The sequence below is a fragment of the Sciurus carolinensis genome, chromosome 6 (genome assembly GCF_902686445.1).
Source record: "Sciurus carolinensis chromosome 6, mSciCar1.2, whole genome shotgun sequence".
Taxonomy (NCBI): Eukaryota; Metazoa; Chordata; class Mammalia; order Rodentia; family Sciuridae; genus Sciurus; species Sciurus carolinensis.
In genome coordinates this window covers 79,205,992-79,228,957 of record NC_062218.1, presented here as the reverse complement: position 1 = coordinate 79,228,957, position 22,966 = coordinate 79,205,992, and the positions used below count along the sequence as shown (strand labels likewise).

At 33.0% G+C, this 22,966-nt stretch overlaps 1 protein-coding gene across 2 annotated transcripts in view; it reads right to left on the bottom strand.

Annotated features, from left to right (window-relative positions):
* Positions 1-656: 656 nt before the first annotated feature.
* The window catches only part of Slf1 (SMC5-SMC6 complex localization factor 1), a 72,560-nt gene continuing 50,250 nt past the window's right edge, over positions 657-22,966 (bottom strand). For both annotated transcript variants that reach the window (XM_047556138.1, XM_047556139.1), the window contains 7 exons: positions 17,859-18,006; positions 10,256-10,401; positions 7,989-8,152; positions 6,973-7,106; positions 4,983-5,075; positions 4,390-4,572; positions 657-1,659 (listed from right to left, as the gene is read on the bottom strand). In XM_047556138.1, the coding sequence (XP_047412094.1) occupies positions 1,178-1,659; positions 4,390-4,572; positions 4,983-5,075; positions 6,973-7,106; positions 7,989-8,152; positions 10,256-10,401; positions 17,859-18,006 (1,350 nt within the window). In that variant the 3' untranslated portion in view covers positions 657-1,177. The remainder of the gene's footprint in view (positions 1,660-4,389; positions 4,573-4,982; positions 5,076-6,972; positions 7,107-7,988; positions 8,153-10,255; positions 10,402-17,858; positions 18,007-22,966) is intronic.

Sequence of the window (22,966 nt, the reverse complement as noted above, 5' to 3'; positions counted from 1 at the left end):
CATGTATTCTCTGATACTCTGGCAGACTCAGTAATAAAGAGAGATATGTATGATGTTATACTTGAAGACTAAATAGAAATTGTTAATATTTCTTACAGTATATGTAAAAAATTATTTAAAATTATAGAAAACATTTAGCAGTTTTCAATTTAGATTATACACTCTACAGTAAAGAACTGAGCATTTGTATCTTGTTAAAAGATCAACTTCCAAGACAAAACTGATGTATACTTCTTCAGTAGATTAATTTCTGAGATCATCACTTTAGTTACATAAAAGCTAAATGGAAGTTTTAATGTTTCTTTTCCAGCTTTATCACAATGTAACTTATTTCCACTAGTGAGGCAATTCCAATTTCACAAGTGGTTATTATCCACACCCTGTCTTTTAGTTTTACTATAAATTACTATTTGGAAAAACCTGCAAATTGAAACATTACTACCCTGTAAATTCATACTGTACATTTAAGATTTTAGGTAGTCTCAAATCTATTACTTAAATGCCACTTGTAATCTTAATATTTTAATAAAACTTATGCAGGAAAATGCTTTTACTTACAGAATATTGGTAACATAGAGCACTAATACACTTTGTATACGAACTGCTAAAATAAAATAGATTAAGGGATGGAACTGTCAGACTATGTATATTTAAAAATCATAAGAATAATTATTTTAAATTTTAAAGATGTTTATTTGGGAAGCACACAAAACTAAAATGTCTATTTTAGTCCATCAACTCAAATAGGAAATTACAAGCTAATAGACACACATGTCTATGAATATCCTTGCCATGATTCTAAGACTTAGAATACCTAAAATAGAGGACATTACATTTTGATTTGAAAAAAATATTTAAATTAAGTTTTTTACATATACAATGAGTAGATAAATAATATCACTTCCAGAACAAAAAAATTAAAGATTAATGAAAACAGTTGATACCAAACAAAACTTTTTTTTTTACTTCTGAGTCAAATTCTACACACTGCAAAAAGATAGAAGTCCAGACTTTAGTTCTGAAGATGATTTTTAAGTGCTTTTTACATTTATCAAGGCTGCAAAGTCTGTCAATAAATAAATCAAATTAATATCTGTCAGTAAGTCATGAAGTCTGTACTAAATGACTAAAGCAAGTTGAACATGTTTAGAACATTGACTCATACTTTTTGGCATCATCATGAAAACTCTGTGAATGATCGACACATCATTTCCAATGTCACCAATAAGGCCTCTGTATGTACTCCAGGACACACTTTCAAATTCTCGGGCAGTTCCTTCAGAATATTTGGGAGCTTCTGCAATGTCTTTATATTTCTAGCATAAAGATCCAATAACCAGTCAGTATGAGAACTGGTGGTTTCTTTATAACTTTTACAAGGCATACGCAGCTCATTTAGATGAGTTAACCCTTTGAAAGCTAAGAAGAACTCTGAAGATAAATCAAAAATCGAACAAAAATTTAGCAACATCCTACTAAGTAAAAATGAACCAAATTCAAGTTGCTGGTGGTAAAAATGTTTCTCTGCTTGTGCATGAAAGTTCTCCACTGTGTCTTCTATTTTTGTAATAGCAAATAGTTCTTCCTTGATTTGAGGTGATATCACATAATCCAAGGGCAATTCCCCCTTGGAGTTTCTCTGCTGTAAAAGTACTGGACCTGTGAAAAAGAAAATGACAAATGTTAAGGGTAAAATATTTTTATTTTGGCAACTTAACAGCTGTTCTCTCTCTTCTTTGATTTTCCAAAGTATACAGAATTCTGTTTACAATCATATTTTTTACTAATTCATGTTTGCATAATTAACTGGCTACATATACTAACTGCCTAATAAAGGTGCATAAAAAAAAAAACATAATTCTGTGAATTGCCCACCTCATGAGTTTAAAAGTATATGGATTAGTTCAATAAACAGTATATATGACTATAAATGAAAAAGGTTTTTAGAAAACTTTATTACCATCTTAAAATAAGAATTTTGGTGTTTCCATAAGGAATTAACATAATACATTTTTTCTTAAATTCAATAAGAGTCCTAAGGTTGTCGAATAATATCATCAAGAAGGAAAAGTAGTACCCTTTTCCACTGGTGATCAACAATTCTGGCAGTACAAAGTCCAGAAAATCTTACTTCTTTTATCCTTGTTTATGCTTAATTTCAGTTTAGGCAAATGATTCCAAAAAAATTAAGTGTTAATTATTCTATATCAAACTCAGATCTTATCCATCTAAGCTAAATCTATCCAACTACTTAGGAAATACTGAAGATATAGTTTATGCCCTAGGCAGTAAAGGATAATGTGGTGGGGCAAAACAAGAAGAACACAGTATCTGGTGACACAGCAAAATACAGGAGTATTAGGTACCTTAGTCAACCAAATCTTACAATTATTTATGCACTTAGTTATAAATAAGATGTTAGAATGGATATAAAGGTTTTAGTACTAGCAGACATCTCAGAAAGTCATACTGTATAGATTATATATCAGAGAGAGAAGAAATTATAACCATTAAAACCCTGTTTTAAAAAAATGTTTACTTATAGATGGATACAATATCTTTATTTTACTTATTTATTTCTATGCAGTGCTGAAGATTGAACCCAGTGCTTCATTTGTGTCTGAGGTAAGTGCTCTACCCCTGAGCTATAACCCAAGCCCCTATTAAAACTCTTAATGATAACTCTGTTCAGACATACATAATGACCTAGATATAAAATGTATTTCATATAAAAATCAACCACTGAAGATATAGGATTAGTGAATAATTTATGGGAAAAAAAGAATTCTAAATTGAATTTAGATTTTTTTCCTTGAGTTGACATAAAAAAAACTTCCATTTACTCCTTTTCAAAAAAAAAAAAAAAGGAAAGAAAAACATTATGAATACCTAAAGAAAACGAAGTCTTTGAGAAATAAATACGTTCTTAAAATTACTGCTCTCAAGATTGAGCTACTCAAAATGCACAGATAATACAGTTACTATAATGATAACATCAAACCATGTGACAGGTTTAAACCAAATATAACTGAGGCAAAATAAGTCTTATACAATTGCCAAAGGACTCTGATAAATGTAAGAACAAGTAGATTTCCTCTTCCAGGTCAAGGAGTTCATCCATTTACTATTCTTCACTAGTAAAATTCAAATTTGTTGGTGGAAGGCTGAACTCTACTAAAGAAATGGACTTAATATAATAATATAATATCTCATATTAAAACTACATGAAGCAAAACCAACTATTTGCATGAATGTCAGATACAAATTGAGTACAAAACAAAATATTTAGCTTAGGAATAGAAAAATAAAACATTTAGGAAGCAGAATATTATGTTTAGTAAACAAATAATACTAGAAAAGAAGGCAAAAGAACCCAAATATATTGATTATGAAATGATGTTAGTAAAACAGACACACTAATGCCTTTAGGGGGCAGGAGAAGACTATAAATAACCAAATGTCTTATGTTATCATGCTATACAACCTTTCTTAGATGTATATAAAGCAAAAAGCAAAAAAAAAGACATAAAGATAATGTGCTTTTTGTTTTTATGCAGAATCAACTGCTTTAATTATGGGATAAAATCATGTTAATTTCTAAGATTAGAGCAAATAAAAGCAATGGGAAATTTACATAAATTTGTTTTTGTTTTATAAGCTCATCAATTTTCTTTTGCTTTTATTTTTAAAACACAAATCGGTTTGAATATTTTGATGTAAATTAGCAATATGCAGTTCAGGATAAAGAATGTTATTGAAAAAAGGAAAGGGCCTGCTGAAAGCAAAGATTTAATATCAGTAGAAAAAGCTTTAGTTGAATATTAAGCTTAAGTTAACCTTCTTCATAAAACCCCTGCACAACAGTTATTACCATTTGAAAATTCTCCTACTTTAATTTAATTGACTGCAAAATGTGAATGAAGAAAAAGATTCTAGGATATCTTTTTCACAGTCTGTGAAGATATGCCTCATAAAAATAATACTGAGTTAGCAGTTACATATAAAAAGCTTGAAAAAATTCCAGTAAACACGTAAATGTTTACATTCACTTACTAATAAGTTTTCAGAGATGACTAGTTCACAGGGGTTTCATATGTTGAGTAAAAGAATTAATATCTAAAACCAATATATTCAATTAAAAAATCCATGCTCATACATGAACCTTTAGACTTAATAATATATACATGCATATATAATATGAAAAAGCTTTTATTGCTACAAATAAAAGGTGGTTACATTCTAGGAGACTTTTTATCTTTACTTTTTTACTAATAGGAAATGAAAATCTCTTTCCTTACAGGTTTTAAATATAAAATGCTATCTACCTCCAAGGGATTCTTCAAAAAACTGGATAATTTATCAAAACCCATTTAGCATAAATGCACTCACCCCCATGCTGTAGTAGCAGCTTGCCAATTTCTACATGTCCGTTTGACAGTGCATCATGCAAAGGAGTCACCCCGTCCACTTGAGTGAGCAGATCTACCTCTGGACAACGTTGCAAAATTTCCTGGACACACACTGTGTTGCCATAGTTACAGGCTTCATGCAAAGGCGTCCAGCCAGCATTGTCTAAATTAGAAATCAAGGCAAGTTTTAAAACAGCAGAAGTAGGACTTTTGGTAGTAAACTATTAATGTTCTACTTCTCTCATCAGTATAATTTTGTAGGCACTTCACATTAAAAACAAACTTCGCTAAAAATACCCAGTGTAAGTACATTTTTTTGAAGAAAAACAAATTTAAAGAATTAAAAACAATATAAAAATACTAGTGTTGAGATATAAACAAAATATAAACACCAAAAATGTTTCTACACCATTAGCTATAATGAATTTCTTAGTTTTGCTAACAGCAATATTTTAAATATATTTTAGGTAAATTAACTCAAGCGATTTTTCTTAATGTTTCTTAATGACATAAAACTGTTTAATATCACAAATATTAAGACACTGTATGAAACCACAAAGATATAAAACTTACCTTTAACATTGATGTCTATTCCTGGCAAAGAAAGAAGAAGAATCAATTTCTCCACTTGGTTATTTATGCAAGCTCTATGCAGGGCTGTTTCTCCTGCCATAAAAAATTAATAGATTATTCCAGAGAAGACAAGATATCAACTAAAGAAAATAATCAAAGGGCATGAACTAGGAGATCTGGCCCCATGCCAGAAAATTATTTATTGAGTTTTCCTTCTGAGTGGTTTAAACATCTCTTGCATTAGAAAGTGTGTATGGTGGGGGGATTCCTACCAATCCATACAGCTTCTATTCTATCAGCAATTCAGCAATGAAATTCTATAGCAAAAGGTTTAACATAGGCATTGTCTCCCCCTAGTTCAAGTTTTAAAGCTTCAGCCCTGCTATAAAATCCCCAAATGATCAGAGAACACCAAAAATACTGGGTTTTGCAGCAATAAAAGTTTAGAGTGCAATTGCCCTCTCTTAAATTTATTCATGAACCTGCATTAAATGTATGGCTCCTTTTTATACAGCATTTATAGCTTAATTCAAATGAATGTTTCTGGCTAAGCACGAGTGCCTCTACACACTCAAGTATAATTCAGAACTTCAAATCCATTAACAGATGGTTTGCTGCTTCTCAATAGGCTGTCTGGCTTGGCTACAGCAGCACAGAGAGGGAGAAATGGAGGAATCTTAATATAAACACCACACACACACATACATGAAAAAAAAACCTCTAGTACCATTTAAAGCTGAACAAGAGTAACGAATAGAAAGGCAAAGTTTTTGCTAGGAGGAATGCAATTAGTGGCTGCTGGCTAAAATTAACTATATCTGTCTTGTTATAACCAAGATTAATAAATTATAAGTGACGATTTGATGTAAATTTTTAAAAACTTATTATAGGTGGCTGCTTAGGAAACAAAATGAAATACTGAATCACACTTGTTCTTGCTATAAAATACTAAGTATATTTTTACAGTGTTCAGTTTTACAGATAGCTCTGTAACTTCTACTAAACATTACTTTTACATGCATAGAGAAGCTTTTCAAGTTTTTCTCTATTATTTCTCAATTCTCTTCCTCTCCCCCAGTTCCTTATGCTGTTTAGACTAGTCATTCATATTCATTTTACTTTCTGAAACAATAAAACAAAGAAAAAGGACCCTGATTTGTGAAGTTACTATCAAAGATCTCATGTAATACATTTTACAGATTTTGAGCCAAATGGGCCATTATTTAGAATTTGTGATATGCAATTATGAATTTTTATCATGTTGAAAGACTTTAAGAGCTTTACTCTTTCTATGGGTCTCATGTTAATACTGTATTAAAAACATGATTTAGTCTACAAACAAAAGATTGAACAATTTACTTTGGCTAGGTATAGACTCTTTAAACATATTTCTAAGTTAAGAGATATCTATGTAAAAGGGGTGACAGAGTAAATTATTACAAGACTCTTCTTGTTATTCCATCCTTTAGGTGCTTAGGTTCCAGTATAGTCAGAACCAAAAGCCAAACACATTTCATAGTCTGGGCTCAGTGCCTAGTAGAAAAGAGCCCATATGCTTAACAGCTATGTAACATAGCCTACTCCTCATTCTTTGTTCACAAAATGTCTACGACTGAAAGAGATGAAGACTGAATTATACTTTCAAATCAGAAGACACTGATCCTGAACAACACAGGTTGAGGTGGAATAGAAAAGTAAGGCGGGCAAGTCTGGAATAAGCTCAATGAGTACTGCATACTACCTTTAGTATTTGGAAGGCCAGGGGGAGAAAAGAAAGGGAGGAATACTCTATTATACTAGGTATTAACTGATCATTTTCTCTGTACAAGTGACAGTACAAGAAAATAATATGGTATCCAGGAAGGTATCTCCTGGACCTCATCCAATATTTAAGTCCAAGTATTCATCAGGGCAAGTGTGTGAAATTTACAACTACTGACTACAGTCACGAAAAGTTCTTAGCATAAATTAATTTAGATACTTGGAATACCTTTTAGATTAGTCTTATGAAAATTCATCTTGGTAACTAAAGAAGGGCAATTCTCCTTGGAACATGACAATTCTCCTTCTGACTTCTTTTTCAATTTTTTTAATGATGAAGAACATTTAGCAAGGTTTAGCTCCCTGAAAAGAAAGGAAGAATGAAAGCTTGTTTTTCAGCAAAGCATGCCAGCATACATTATATGGTGAGTATTTTTCTTAAGAATCTAGTTTCCTTTCAATATAAACTCCCTTAATCATTCAATCTTCACTGCTAATCCTTTTTTTTTTTTTTTTTAAGTTGTAGGTGGACACAATACCTGTATTTTTTATTTATTTATTTTATGTGGTGCTAAGGATTGAACCCAGGGCCTCACACATGCTAGGCAGGCTCTACCACTGAGCCACAACCCCAGCCCTTCACTGCTAATTCTAAAATTGATTTCAACCATATATAAGTTTTTATGCATTTTCTTTTTATTAGCCTTAAAGTTCCAACCACTCATTAAGAATGTTATGAATACAGAATGTTGGGTAAAGAAAAGGAAACCAAGTAAATGATCTCTGACAGAGAAAATATATTTTCATATATTGATCATATTCTCTTCTTCCTTTCAGAGAACATTTCAGGCTTTGAGTTTTCTATAGCGTACTTCTAGAGGAAGTTTCTCATTTTGGAGAAGGTAGTACAACAACTTTGGAGTATCTGAACATGACCATGCCTTCTTAAAGCTCATCTATATTCTAGAAATGTAGTAATTCAAATCACAAGGCAAAAATTATATAAAACAAACGATGAATAGTTTTATGTCTTCAGGGAAGCACTTAATCTTGGTAAAAAAGAAGTATGTTCCTTGAATTACAGAAAGAGAAAATATGTTTTTGTATATTTGCAGGTCTAAAATTCAGTTTTTTTCTAATCAGTGTTATTTAGACAATGACACAGATAAGTTAAAAGTTCAAGGAAGATGTCAAAAAGAGCCGTACTCCAAAATAAAGTACAGCAGAGATAATAGCAATACTTACGGTAACTCTGACAGTCCTTCAATATGTTTCTGCTTAGCACCATTCAACATTAGTAAAGCTCTCTGAGATTCAAGGCAAGGTCGCTGTCCTATTTTCTTTGGTATCTGTACCTTTCCAGTTCCATGCATAATAGTTTTCCCCAAAGCTGGCAAATAGGAATATACCTGTTGCAAAATATTATTATATTGCTTTCTCAACTACAAAGATAGCAGTAAAAAGAAATTACTTGATTCACTATTGATGTGGTTATATTTTCTGAATTTCACTATTACAGTTTCCACTTCATTTGAACATGATAAAACATTAAAAAGCTGGTAGTTCCATGTCAATATCATATAGACAAGAAGGAAAATACTTTCTTGAAAATAATTTTTTATTATGCAACTTTAAGATCATTTAGGAAATTCTTTTGATTTGCCTTATGTCCAACTTATGACATATTTCCATACTTTTTACATTTATGATTTATAAACAACTTATATTTTGTCATTTTCATTTAAAATAGTTTTCTTCAAGTAATCAACAGATATATGAAAAAATGTTCAACATCCCTAGTAATAAGGGAAATGCAAATCAAAACTACCCTAAGATTTCATCTCACCCCAATTAGAATGGCGATTATCAAGAATACAAGCAACAATAGGTGTTGGCGAGGATGTGGTGAAAAAGGAACACTCATACATTGCTGGTGGGGTTGCAAATTAGTGCAACCACTCTGGAAAGCAGTGTGGAGATTCCTCAGAAAGCTTGGAATGGAAACACCATTTGACCCAGCTATCCCACTCCTTGGCCTATACCCAAAGGACTTAAAATCAGCATACTACAGAGATACAGCCACATCAATGTTCATTGCTGCTCAATTCACCATAGCCAGATTGTGGAACCAACCTAGATGCCCTTCAGTTGATGAATGGATAAAGAAACTGTGGCATATTTATACAATGGAATATTACTCCGCAATGAAGAATGATAAAATTATGGCATTTGTAGGCAAATGGTCGAAATTGGAGAATATCATGCTAAGTGAGATAAGCCAATCTCAAAAAACTAAAGGACGAATGATCTCGCTGATAAGCGGATGAGGACATATAATGGGGGGTGGGAGGGGCTAGCATTAGGTTTAGGGTTAGGTTTAGAGTTAGGCTAAGGAGAGCAGTAAGAATGAAGGAAAGAAGGACTGTGTAGAGGGAAAAGAGGGGTGGCAGGGGTGGGAGGGGTGGGAGGGGTGGGGGGGAGGGGAAAAATATAATAAACATCATTACCCTATGTAAACGTAAAAAAAATAAAAAAAATAAAAAAAATAAAATAAAATAAAATAGTTTTCTTCAACAGAAATTAAGGCTGAAATAAATGGAATAACGGGTGAATAAGGGTGGTGAGATCTTTAAAGACAAGTACTGTTGCAAAACAATTTGCCCAATCTATTCACTAAATAAACTTATTTCTTGTTTGCTGAAGAAACTGCAGGATACTAGATCCTAATAATATCTTTGGACAGCCAAAATAAAAATAGAAAACCTTGGGTCAAATGCAACGTATATGTATGTGTGTATAGGATATATCATTTACAAATTTTGCTCTTTATAAAACATTAAATATCAAGTAGAATTCTTTTGAATCTAGTTCCAAATAATAATCTTATGTATTATTATGTCAGTGAGTAGGAAACAAAGTTTACTGTATCACTTTAATCAATCCTTTAACTACTCTCAAAAATGATTAAAATTTCTATTCATTTAATTTTTTTCCATATTTTTACTGGTACATTATAGTTGTACATAATAGTGGGATTTATTTTTACATATCTGCACATGCACAAGATAACAATATAATTTGGCTAGTATCATTCCCCAGTAATCCCCCCATGGTCCCTTTCTTCTACTCTACTGATCTCCCTCTTATTTTTGGGTACCAGGGATTAAACTCAAGAGTATTCAACCACTGAACCCCATCCCCAGTCCTACTCTGAATTTATTTAGAGACATGGTCTTGCCGAAGTTGCTTACCACCTTGCTGTTGCTGAGGCTGGCTTTGGACCCGCCATCCTCCTGAGTCACTGGGATCACAGACATGTGCCACCACACTTGGCTACTAATTACCCTTTGATTTTTGTAACTTAACTGTTTTGAAATAGACAAATACCAGCTCTTTTATGGGTTGGAAAGATTTATTAATCTCTTTTATTTATTAGAAATACCTAAGAATATTTAAAAGTTGAATTTATAAAGATACTTCTTAGGAATTAAAACATCTATAACAGTGCTTACCATTTTCTGGAGAGAGAGTGGTTCAGAAGAAATACAGATAGAGCTCTGCAAACACAACTTTTTAAAGACTGCCTCTGCAACAAACATTTGAAGCCAGGAGGAAGAAAAGGAGCAAATGAAAATCTCTAATTCCTGTGAAGAAAAGTCTGCAGAAAAAGAAGAGAAGTAAATATAGCTACATATAATTTTTTCCCCTTTTTTGGGGGGGGGGGTAGTTCAGGGGACTAGAGATTGAATCCACAGGTACTTTGCTTTATCCCTAGCCCTGTGTATTCTGAGGAGTTGCTTAGAACCTCCCTAAGTTACTGAGGCTGGTCTGAAACTTGAGATCTTTTTGTCTCAGCCTCCCAAGTCACCAGGATCATAGGTATGTGCCACTGTGCCCAGATGAATTTTTTTCTTTTAGGTTAGTTCATCAGTGGATTTTCTTCAGCCAAATGATGGTTCCTACACCAGAAAAATTTGCCCACATTATTTTAAACCACACACACACACACAAAAAAAGTAATTTTCCTATTCTTTGCCTTTCAGGAGAAAAAAAATTTATGGCATGTGCTCTGACATTACTTTTTATTACTTCAAATAAAAGTCTTATAATTGAGCGCATATATACATACATACATATATATGCAGAATAGATCAACAATACTATAATTATACCAGAATACATGGGATTTTTATCACTATATGTTCTAATTAACAAAAGATCTCTTCTCATGGTACAGCTGCTCCTTTGGAAAACCAGTACTTAAGTTTTTGAATGAGCACACTTACTTAATTTGCAATGATCAGTCTTCAGGTGATAGGAAAAAAGAAATTAGACTATTTCTCCTGATAACACCCATAAATCTTATCACTGACGAGAAGGAAGATAGGCAGAAGGTAAAGAAAGAAAACATAAAACAAGAGTATGTAAGTAAAGATTTCATTAAAAATTTGCATTCATTCTATCATGGGTTTTTTTTAAATTATATTTTTGAGGTATTAAACCCAGGGGTGCTTCACTGGTGAGCTTCACTGGTGAGCAACATTCCCAGTCCCTTTTATTTTTAATATTTTGTTTTTTGGTATTGGAGAGGTGCTTTATGACTGAGCTATACTCTCAACCCTTGTTATATTTTTGAGACAGGATCCTGCTAAATTGCTCAGGCTGGCCTTGAACTTGTAATCATCTGTCTCAGTCTCCCAAGTTGCTGCAGTCACTGGGATTACAGGCTGTTGCCATCATGCCTGGTGATTATGGGCTAATTTTAATTGATAAAACAACCAACAAAAAGACACCCAAACCCTCAAATCTCTGCTATCCAAAAACCTCAAGTGTTCCAGTAAGATGGAAATGCATATACATATGAACATAAAGAACTAGGGTGATTGTTTCTGCTGTAATCTATTTACTGTTATGAATTCTCTATTATTACTATCTGTGTAACAGAACAGATACAACGATGTAATGTCAAGTAAAGAATGAGACCAACCAATAGGATAACAAAAAAGCTAAAATAAAATAAACAGTATAAAAAAGTTGAGATACTATATAATATGGTAGATTAACTACAAACACTGAAAGAATAAAGTCAATAAAATTAACAAGTAGTTACAACAGACAAAAAGAATTAAACATATATATTAATTAAAAAAATGGGACTAAATGAAAAACTTAATAGCAATATTAAGTTTCTAAAAGCTCAACTTCTCTACTTTTAGTCAGGACAATGATACCCACTGAAGACCTGCTCAGTGTCTTTACAGAATGGCTGGGGCTCAGGTGTCCTTGCAGTCATTGATCCTTCTTGACTCATTGATTTTCAGTGAAGTGGAGGAAAAGAGGAGGATTTTGCTTCACGGGAAATTTTGGTTCTCACAAATGGAGAAGGGAATGCTACTAGCCCCTAGTGGCAAAAGGCTAGGGATGCTACTAGACATCCTACAATGTGCAAGAGAATCCCAACAATTATCCAACCAAAACATAACCAGTGCTCAGTCTAAGAAACCTTGCCTTACTAAAGAGATTGATTGAGACTCTTGCCTGTGGCAGACTGCTATATGAGTCTTCAAACCTCTGGACAACTAGATTCACCTATCTCTACACAGGCATGATTGCTAAACTCACAACCCCTTTCAAAATAATAATGGAGATAAAGTTATCATGAATTGGAAAAGGGAAAGGAGTTACATACATCAAAAAGTCATTATCTATCATCACAGAATTTACTATAATGAATTAATCTGTTAACTTGATGAACTCTATCTAGGCAGTCAAAAGCCAAGGAGAAAAGGTCTGACTGTAGAATTTGAAGGAGATGTTCTCACACTGGAACTGCTGAATGGAGTTATTCATCTAAGAAGCAGCCCATTTGGCAGGCTTACAGAAATAGGGAAATACAAACTATAATGGATTCACATATTACCAGGTAACAATAAAAGAGAATGAAAAATAACAGATGAACAAGAGAACTTAGCTGAGGACTATAAAACCTCTAAAGAGCAGGGTCATTTTTTTGTTGTTGCTGTTTTTAAATATTTTTTAAAATTGTTGATAGACCTTTTATTTTATTCATTTATTTATATGTGGTGCTGAGAATTGAACCCAGTGCCTCACACATGCTAGGTAAGCACTCTACCACTGAGCTACAACCTCAGCCCCAAGTTGGGTCATTTTTTGTAGCCCTCACAGAATATACATCACTAATTTGCACAGAATAAACATTCATATTTGACAGATGAATGAATAAATGACAGATAACTGTAACTCACAACAGAAAGCGAAGCTGGAACATTCCTGAAAGTTTAATCAGATCTTGCCATTCCCTTATTAAATAGCTTCTAATTCTCAACATGGCTTACAAGTTCCTACATAAACTCCCTTTCCCCTTTTCTTTGGCCTTATTCTGACTCCTCGTTCCATTGATATTTACTATATCAGTCAGGTCTGAGAAGGCTTCACACAGCCCCAGTTCTTTTCTACCTTAAGAGTTTTGGTAAACTTTTTGTCATCTGACTGGATATTTTTGGTAAATTTTTTGTCTTTTGACTCTTCCCTGATTCTGTCAAACTTCTGCTTATCTTTCAAGTTCTGTGTTTTTTTGATCATCCTATACAAAGAGTTCAGTATCAGTCCCTGGTTTTTATTGTTCAGAACACATTTTTAAATGATGTACAATGGTACATTTATATAAATTTAATTATAGTCTTCCTCTACCACTGAAAGCTCTAAAAAAATAAGGATCATGTTTTATTTCCTTCCTTCACTATATATGAATTGTTAAGCTGAATGCCTAATAAAACAGCAATATAAAAGTGTATGAATGAAGGGAAGAGAAGCATTTAGATTGAGATAATTAGTAAAAAGATACAAATCTACACTCAAAGAAGCATTAAAAGGGATCAGATGTAAAAAAGTAAAACAATAAAAACATCAAAAGTATCAGGGAAAGATAATAATGCAACCTTAGGAGGATAAAGGAAGGCTTATTAAAAGTACCCTTAATGTGAATAATAAAAATTTTCATGACAAGTGCTCTTTCCCACTGAAAAAAAAGAAGAAAACTGTTTAACTTAAGAATTAGTAAACTATGGTTTGCTGCCTGTTTTTATGAACAAAATTTTACATAGTTTTACTTTGCTCATCTGTTTATGTATTGTGTATAGTTGCTTTTTCTTACTAAAACTGCAGCATAGTCAGGACAGAGATAGTAAGGACAAAAAAAGCCAGAAATGCACTTTACATTAAAAATGTTTGCTAACCCTAGTCTAAGCCAATAGACTGGGAATTTCAATTAGGCATTGAAAATATATTTCACATGATCTTAAAATATAAGAAGGAAATTCTTTCTGTCTAAAATGTGAAACTGATGGACTTAAGATCTGATGGAAAGAAAGTCAGATTTTAGTTGACTTCTGAACTACCTATTGCCTTAATTTTCACCAATTACAAACTAACAACAGTTATACTAAAATTAAATGACAAAGATGGATCAATATCTTCAACTGGAAGTAATACTATACCAATATAATATCTTACTTATGAAACAGAAAAAGCAAAAGACAGTAACTGAGACAAAAAATAATGCAAAGAAGGTGGGTGTGGTGGTGCATGCCTATAATCCCAGGGACTGGGGAGGCTGAGAGAGCAGAATCAGTATGAGTCAACCACTCCAACTCAGCAAGATGCTGTCTCAAAATAAAAAGGGCTAGGGTTACTGCTCAGTAGTAGGGTCCACCTGGGTTCAATCTTCAATACTGAGGGGGAAAAAAATAAAAAAGAATGCAAAGAAAAGTTCAAAAGAGAAAACAAACAAGAAAACCCATGTGGGAATATCCAAAGAGAAAAAGGTAAGAGAAAAAAAGAAGTGGCAATGATTTTCAAATTTCTTCATAAAAATATGAGCAGACAGGATATTATTAGAAATAATACCTGGTTCACTTTGCAGGGAAAAGTGTAATATTCTAAAAATTCCATAAAATAAATATAATTTTATTTTGTACTTCAGCTATAGAAAACCTCCTGTTTTCTTAAGCTTGAAATATTCATTTAATTTTTTGACAAACATTAAATATAAAGCTGTACTAACAGCAAAAAAAACCTAGGGAAATATTTAATTTGAACCATTTTTAGAATATATATTAGAAATTTTTAACTAGCCTATCTGTAGCCTAATTTGAAACCTATGGAATCAAGTGTGTGTGTGTGTGTGTGTGTGTGTTTATGTCTTGAGAAAGTAAGGCTTAAAAATGCTTTTCAAACTGCAACACAATTTAAACCCACGTAGAGTTTAATTTTTTCAAGTTATAATTGTGTGTGTGTGTGTGTGTGTGTGTGTGTGTGTGGTACTGTTGATTAAACTCAGGGAGTTGTACAATGCAAGCACTCATCTAGAGTTTTAAAGATTAGTGATCAATTATATATCCTTGGCATCATTTTGTTGACATGATTATCAAAGCAACACAGAGTTCCACATCAAGTCAGTCACAGGCTTAAACATCTAAGGTTTAAATTTGACATGTGAAAGTAAGTGTAACACTGGATAACAATGCCCAGTTTCATAGTATAGAGAAACTTAGCCTTTGAGTAAGGAAAGCATTGAAGTTACACATAGAACTCTGTTAACACAAGGCTCAAATGTCACGCATTTGACTAAACTATAAGATAACTTATAGTTCCTTAAAGGCAATTACTATGTACTGGAAATAACACATACAATTGTATAGGTAGGTTCTAAAGCCACTGCTAATCCTGTACTGGGCCCTCAAACTCAAAGAGATTTCATTACAGAATGGAAACAAGGAATTCTGTTAGCCAAATATTTATTTGTCAACCTGGCAAACAATGCCACAATTCTGCTGTTTCTTAAAAGGACAAAAAATCACTACCCTACCTAGTAGGAATGGTGGGAAAGAAATGATAAGGGTTCTAAAGGAAGATTGAATTTGCGCTAAGAAATGTTAAAAAGTCACTCAACAAAGGACAGCTAGTTCACAAAAGCAAGAGCAATCACCCCCTCAGCTCAATGAAAAAGAAAGAGAAAAAAAGGAGATAAAATGCTTTAGATAAAAATCTTCTATCTTTGGTAGTATAAAAAAAGACCTCTGTTTCCAGAGGGCATCATCAAATAAATCCTGAACCCAGTTATAACCTGGATTCCTATTCTGGAATCTCTCTTTCAAGCTTTAAATTGATTGACAGCAGATTCAAGAACTTTTTCTTTATATAAACCAAGATGCACGGCAACATGTGCAGCAAAATTGAATACGTTTTGGCAGTCTAAAATATTGAACATTAAGTATGTAAAAATCATCTTTTATATCTGAGATCCACACAAAGTTCACTTGCTTAAAATATGTTCACTTTAGGAATTTAGTTACGGAAACAAAAAGGAATGGCAAGAGTGCAGAAAGCACAGACTTCCTAAATTGGGCTAAGTTAGAAAATGTACACAAGGTCTTAGGGAAATCTTCCTCAGTCTAGAGACTTCAAAGAGTTGAGTAGAACTTAACATAAGATGATAGCTGTGAAAATGAGTTCTGTCATCATAATGCTTAAATAATACTCCTTCTCTCATTTAATTTAGAGAAAACCTTAAAATTAGATAATGAAGGGAGGAGGAAGAGTGAGAAAATTATGCATATAAAGTACTTCTATTTGCTTCTTCCATGCTCATTTCTTGTTAGAGAACCAGATGAAAGCAAGCAAACTAGCTAGCTAACAGTTTTTTACATTATATTAAGAAAAACTATATAGCAATAGGTACACTGGGGGAAAATATTATAACCAGTGATATAAACCAAATACATACAAGGGGCTTTGTAAAAAGTATTCTGATTCAATGAATTTCATTTTTAAATGTTATTAGGTGTTTACATAGGAAAAGATCTGGGAATTACTCATATGGCACAGGTAAGACCAGAATGATAATGCATTCTACCCAAAGGATTAGAGGTACTGAAAATAGTTCTTAATATATAAGATTCTAAAAAACATACATTGAAAAGTGAATCTATTTCTCCAATGAAATGGGAGTAAAAACTGATTTTTAAAACTGTCTATTGCACAAAACGGTCTAATTACAAATTTTAGTTATAGTATCAGGAAACCATATTAATATAATAATAACCACATAATAATTCTTTCCATGCATAATTTTTACACTATCAAGTAATATTCAACTTTTATGAAACATCAAAATATTTTTGAATAATAAATAATATATATGGGGGAAGCCTCCTGTAATGTTTAGAGGAAAATAAGAACACAAACTTGCATATACAGTAAAGTTCAACTACATAAAAACATAAACACTAAAAAAAAATGTTAAGTTTAAAGTGATTATCTATGTGAGTACTATGGCATTTGCAGGCAAATGGATGAAATTGGAGAATATCATGCTAAGTGAGATAAGCCAATCTCAAAAAACTAAAGGACAATGATCTCGCTGATAAGCAGATGAGGACATATAATGGGGGTGGGAGGGGTTAGCGTTAGGGTTAGGGTTAGGTTTAGGATTAGGGTTAAGGAGGGTGGTAAGAATGGAGGAAGGAAGGACTGTATAGAGGGAAAAGAGGGGTGGGAGGGGTGGGGGGGAGGGAAAAAAAATAACAGAATGAATCAAACAACATTACCCTATGTAAATTTATGATTACACAAATGATATGCCTTGACTCCATGTACAAATAGAGAAACAACATGTAACCCATTTGTTTATAATTAAAAAAAAAGAACACATACATTAAAAAAAAAAGTTGTTTCTGTATATATCTGTGTATCCATCCACAACAATTTTAAGGAAAGCATCATATAAACATACATTAGAAGATTACATCCTGCTTAAAGGAAACTCAAAACTAATTTCTAGCTGGGTGGGTGATGCACACCTGTAATTCTATCAACTCAGGATGCTGACACAGGAGATCACAAATTCCAGGCCAGCTTCAGCAACTTAGTGAGACCTTATCTCAAAATAATAATATAAAAAGGGCTGGGTATGTAGCTCAGTGGTAAAGTACCCCTGGATTCAATCTCTAGTACCACTGAATAAATAAATAAATAAATACAGTTAACACAACTAATTTTTCAGAATGAGTCTAAGAAAAACACAGACACACTTACCATCACATGAAAGGGAAATATAACTTCCTAAGTCATCGGACATGTGTCGCATCACATTTCTACCCATCTTAAGACCAAGGACGATCCAATAATCTATTGCTGCTCCAAGAATTCCAGTCAATAAGTAAGCTAGTTCGTGTTTGAAGACCTAACATTAAGATGGGAAAAACATTACTAAAATGTATTAAAATATGGCATCTCTATCACTGTTTGAGTACTCTTTGAGGTCAAACTTAGCTATTTAAAACTCCAGGGTATGCTAATGCTAAAAGATATTCATTCATCTACTGAAAGGCATCTAGGTTGGTTCCACAATCTAGCTATTGTTAACTGAGCTGCTATAAACATTGATGTGGCTGTGTTTTACTGTAGTTTGCTGATTTTAAGTCCTTTGAGTATAAACCAAGGAGTGGGTTAACTGGGTCAAAAGGTGAGTCCATTCCAAGTTTTCTGAGGATTCTCCATATTGCTTTCCAGAGTGGCTGCACCATAATGAAATACTATTTAGCCATAAAGAAGAATAATATTATGGCATTTGCAAATAAATGGATGGAATTGGAGAATATCATGCTAAGTGAAATAAGCCAAGCCCAAAAAACCAAAGGCAGAATGTTTTCCCTAATAAGTGGAGAATGATATACAATGGGGGTGGGGAGGTGGGGAGTGAGAGAAGAATGGGGGAACTTTAGATTATGTAGAAGGAAATGAGAGGGAGGGGGGTATGAAAAATGGAAGAATGAGACAGACATCATTACCCTAGATACATGTATGATTACACGAATGGTATGAATCTATATGGTGTACAACAACAGAAACGAAATGATGTACCCCATTAGTGTACAATGAATCAGAATGCAGTCTGTAAAAAATTAAGATAAATAAAAAATAGTAAGTTAAATATAATTTAAAATAATGTTTTAGATGAACAAAATAAAAAGGATTTTTAAATAAAATAAAAGATATTCATAAGAACCATAGTACAGTATCTCCCCCTTTCCCTCTTTTTCTATTCACCCACAACCTCTTCATCTTTCTTTCTATATACACACGGATGTGTACTTCTCTCTCTCTCCACATCTACATCTGGTTTGTTTCATAAATGTATGTAAATGTGTATATATATGTACACACACACACACACACACACACACAATTTATCTCGTTTGGGTATTCCTTATCTACAATTACTGGGACAAGAAGTGCTTCAGATTTCAGATTTTTTCAAACTTTGAAATTATCTACAAATACATAATGAGATATCTTGGGATAGGAACCAGTGCAAACAGAAATTCCTATTTGTTTTATATATACATCACACACAGCCTGAAAGTAATTTATACAATATTTTTAGTGAACCTACATTTTGACTGTAACCCACCACAAGAGGTGGGTCTCTCCACACATTCCACAGGTCACGTATCTCCACTTGTGACACCATGTTAGTTTGTTTGGGATTGGAGGTCACTTAGAATTTTGGATTTTTGGATTAGGGATGCTCAATTTGTATACAAAAAAGAAAAAGTTAATATAAATTTTTCTAGGGAATAGCTTACAACAAATTGCTAAAATAATTTTATCTGACATTGTCAAATGCTTTATTCAGGCAATAATTCTGTTAAAACAGTGAGGAAATACCGGTTTCTGTGGATTTCTCTTAACAGGAACATATATGACAATAATAGCAGATAGATTTGCTACCTTCACCATTCAAATACAGAATTATCCTTTATATTTCTCTAAATGACATTTTACAGAAAAAGACAAAACACAATAAAAAAAACACAATGAATAAAAACTTTAACCAATTTGTTGTAAAGAAATACACTGATTCAAATTTAAGTTATACAAATATTCTACCTAACAAATATGTATAGAGGTCAGCTTTCAAAGCATGAATACTATTTTATACTGTCACTTTTATAGTAAATATTATTAAATTCCTTCAAGAAATATAGCAAGTCTGAGTGTGGTGGCACACGCCTATAATCCCAGCAGCCTGTGGGGCTGAGGCAGGAGGATCACCAATGTAAAGTCAGCATCAGCAACTTAGCCTGTCTCCAAAAAAAAAAAAAAAGTGGGTAGGAGGTGCCTGGGGATATGGCTCAGTAGTAAGCGCTCTCCTAGGTTCAATACCTGGCACCAAGAAAGAAACATATATGTATGTATATATATATAGGGATAAAAATAAAGTGTTTTACCCTTGTTTAAAAATATCATTTTAATCCATAAAACTTAGTGTAAACTACGAAGATGAAAAAGTATAAAATAATATTTAAAAACACCTTTAATTTTAAATATAAACAGTTTTTAAAAATGCATTAAAACTAGTTGAAATTTCTATATTCTTGGTATTCTAGGTATGTTGGATGTATGAAAAAAAAATCACTAAATTAACAGTTGGGTAGAGGGCATGTGAAAAGGTTTTAATAAATGTTACGGTAGCCAAATAAATTTTAACTGCTATTTTCTGTCATCATACAATGCCTAAATAGGATTAATGACAGAAAAATTCCTAGCATTTGGAACCCTCAATGACTGCTAGATTTGTTTCTTCTGCCCTCAGCAAAGGAGTCTCTTACAGGTATATTCTGCATTTTATTAGGACATTATTCCTTATCTTAAGAAGCAACTATGCAGTGATTTTCAAAGGAAAACCCCATTTCTGGTTTGTTGTGCAAACATAGGCAAATGGTCAAGCAGCACATAATCGGCCTTGCCAAAACAAGTGCTTATGGAAGGAAAACTCACAGTGAGAATCAGCAGCAGGTGTACAGGTACTCTAGCACCCTCCTACATTCTAAGGCAGCACACTACATTCTGGCAGGGCTGGGTATGATAATCTAGGAGAGAGATCCTGAAGCATGGAGTTGAGGTGATGGAATTTTAATCTGAATAATAAATACTTAAAGAAGCAATGCCCTTCTTCTGATATGATATGGGGCCACAATAGATAGCCTGATCCTAACAGTTCAGAAATCATGGTAGGCAACAGCAGCACTCCTTCACACCTTGATTAGAGAGCTTAGTTAAAAAGGCTTGCAGTTTCAACTGTGTAGTATAGGGAGTTAACTACAGGACTGGCCAATCACCAATACCAAAGCCTGTTCCGTGTGATCTGGGATTTAGGATCTAGGGCACTGTATTGTTCTCTAATAAGCAGGAAAACAACTCCATTCTTTATAAAACCAAATGTAGATGTGATCTCTCTGAGCAAGTAAAGTTAACTCTTACTCTCATCATTCAAGTTATTAAGGGAACATAAAACAGCACAGTGAAAATACCTGAAGCAGCAAATTGATCATGTCTATATGTATACCACAGAATATTCCTTCCAATATTATATACATATGAATATCAGTAATGATATTACTAAAGCAAACAAACAAGAGACTAGTACATTTTGCTTTCTAAATGTAGTCCCCATCTCAAGAATATATTAAATCAGGATTACATAAGACCCTAGATCCTGAGACTGTGAGATAAGTTGCCTTCAAGACAAGTCTCTAAGTCTCACCCAAAACTGTATCCAGCAATCCAACAATCAAAAATAACAAAATAAACCAGACAGGACATTCCCTTTTTCCTTAGACAAATGTATGCATACCTATAACTGAAATCTTAATTGAATATTAATATTAAATTTACCTTGATATTAATGTTATTAAGCAGTTAGAGACAGGCAAAAGTTCCCTTACAGTGATTATGAGGAAAAACTGTAGTCTCTTTACCATGGAAAGATCCTGTCAGTTATTTTTATCTGTGTGTCATTGAGCTAAACATGTATGTTCATACAGATCTGTAATAGTATTCTATATAAAAAGACAACTTCAAATCAGGTTTTTGGATTCTTTTATACTATACTCTTAACTATGACACATAGTATAACCAAGACATTGTGCCATGGATTATACTCACTGTCACTTCAAGTGTATAAACAATGCTACTATTTCCAGTATGAAGGATATATATACTTCAGAAGTGGATTAGTAAGAAAATGGCAAATAAACCATGGAAGGAAAAAACTTTGTTGAAATACTGAAAAGTCTGCTAAAGCTGAAAGAAGAGAACATCAATACCCTAAGAATTAACAAAGAAATAAAGAGAGACACATTTGCATATATGACACATACTTACCTTAGGACTTCTTTCTAAGATGTTAAAGTCTATTACCAGACATTGTCAGTACAGTTCTCTATTACCTTGCTGTAAGAGTAATCTCCAGTTTATAAACTTGGCGATTTTCCAAAAACTGACTACTCTGTAATGCAGAACAAACTATGATCATGGCCTTTTGATTCCCAGGTTAAGAATTTCTACAATATCCCACTAAAATAGATGACAAACTACTCTTTTGCAAAGATGCAAACATAATGCACATATTGTGCCTCTTCCTGCTTTAGTCACTGGCATTTGAAACATAAGAAAGTGTGCCGAACCAAAGACTTGGCCTCCAGTCAAGGCTCTTCCCTAACAAACTGACACCTTGAGTAAGTTGCTTAAACTCTTGAGTTTCAATTTTCTAATCTCTAAATATAAACTAGCTTCCATTTCTACCTGTAATTGTAGGGTTAGGCTTAACTAGCACTTAAGGACATTTCAAGGAAAAATGGGATTAACCACCAAAGCTTAGTAAAATTCACACCTCCTCCATAACCTTGACGCAGCCCACCTCTACTCTTTGCCAAGGAAAGCCCAAAGCTTTCTCAGATTAATGACAATGAAATTCACAGCCATTGTGTCACTCTGTAATACTTGCTGATTGACATTGTGACAAAACAATATTAGCATAAACTGAGGACTTCTGTTTAGCTAATGACTTAAATTGAATGCTTCAACTCAGCAAATCAAGAAACAAATGCTTTACAGTAAGGAAAATGATGTCTGTGAACATGCGTGGAATTCTTGAAACTGGAAACTGCCAAAAAAGATTTAATTAAGTGCAAGAATGAATTCTAACAGAAAGGTAATACAATAAAAAAAAAAGTTTGTGAATTTAAGCCATTCGAATGTTAAATAAAATATTAATTTGCAAAATCTAAAACCAGTTTTCATATTATAACTGATGCTACAATTTTTTACAGAGTGCTTCTCAAATATGCTGCTTTTAT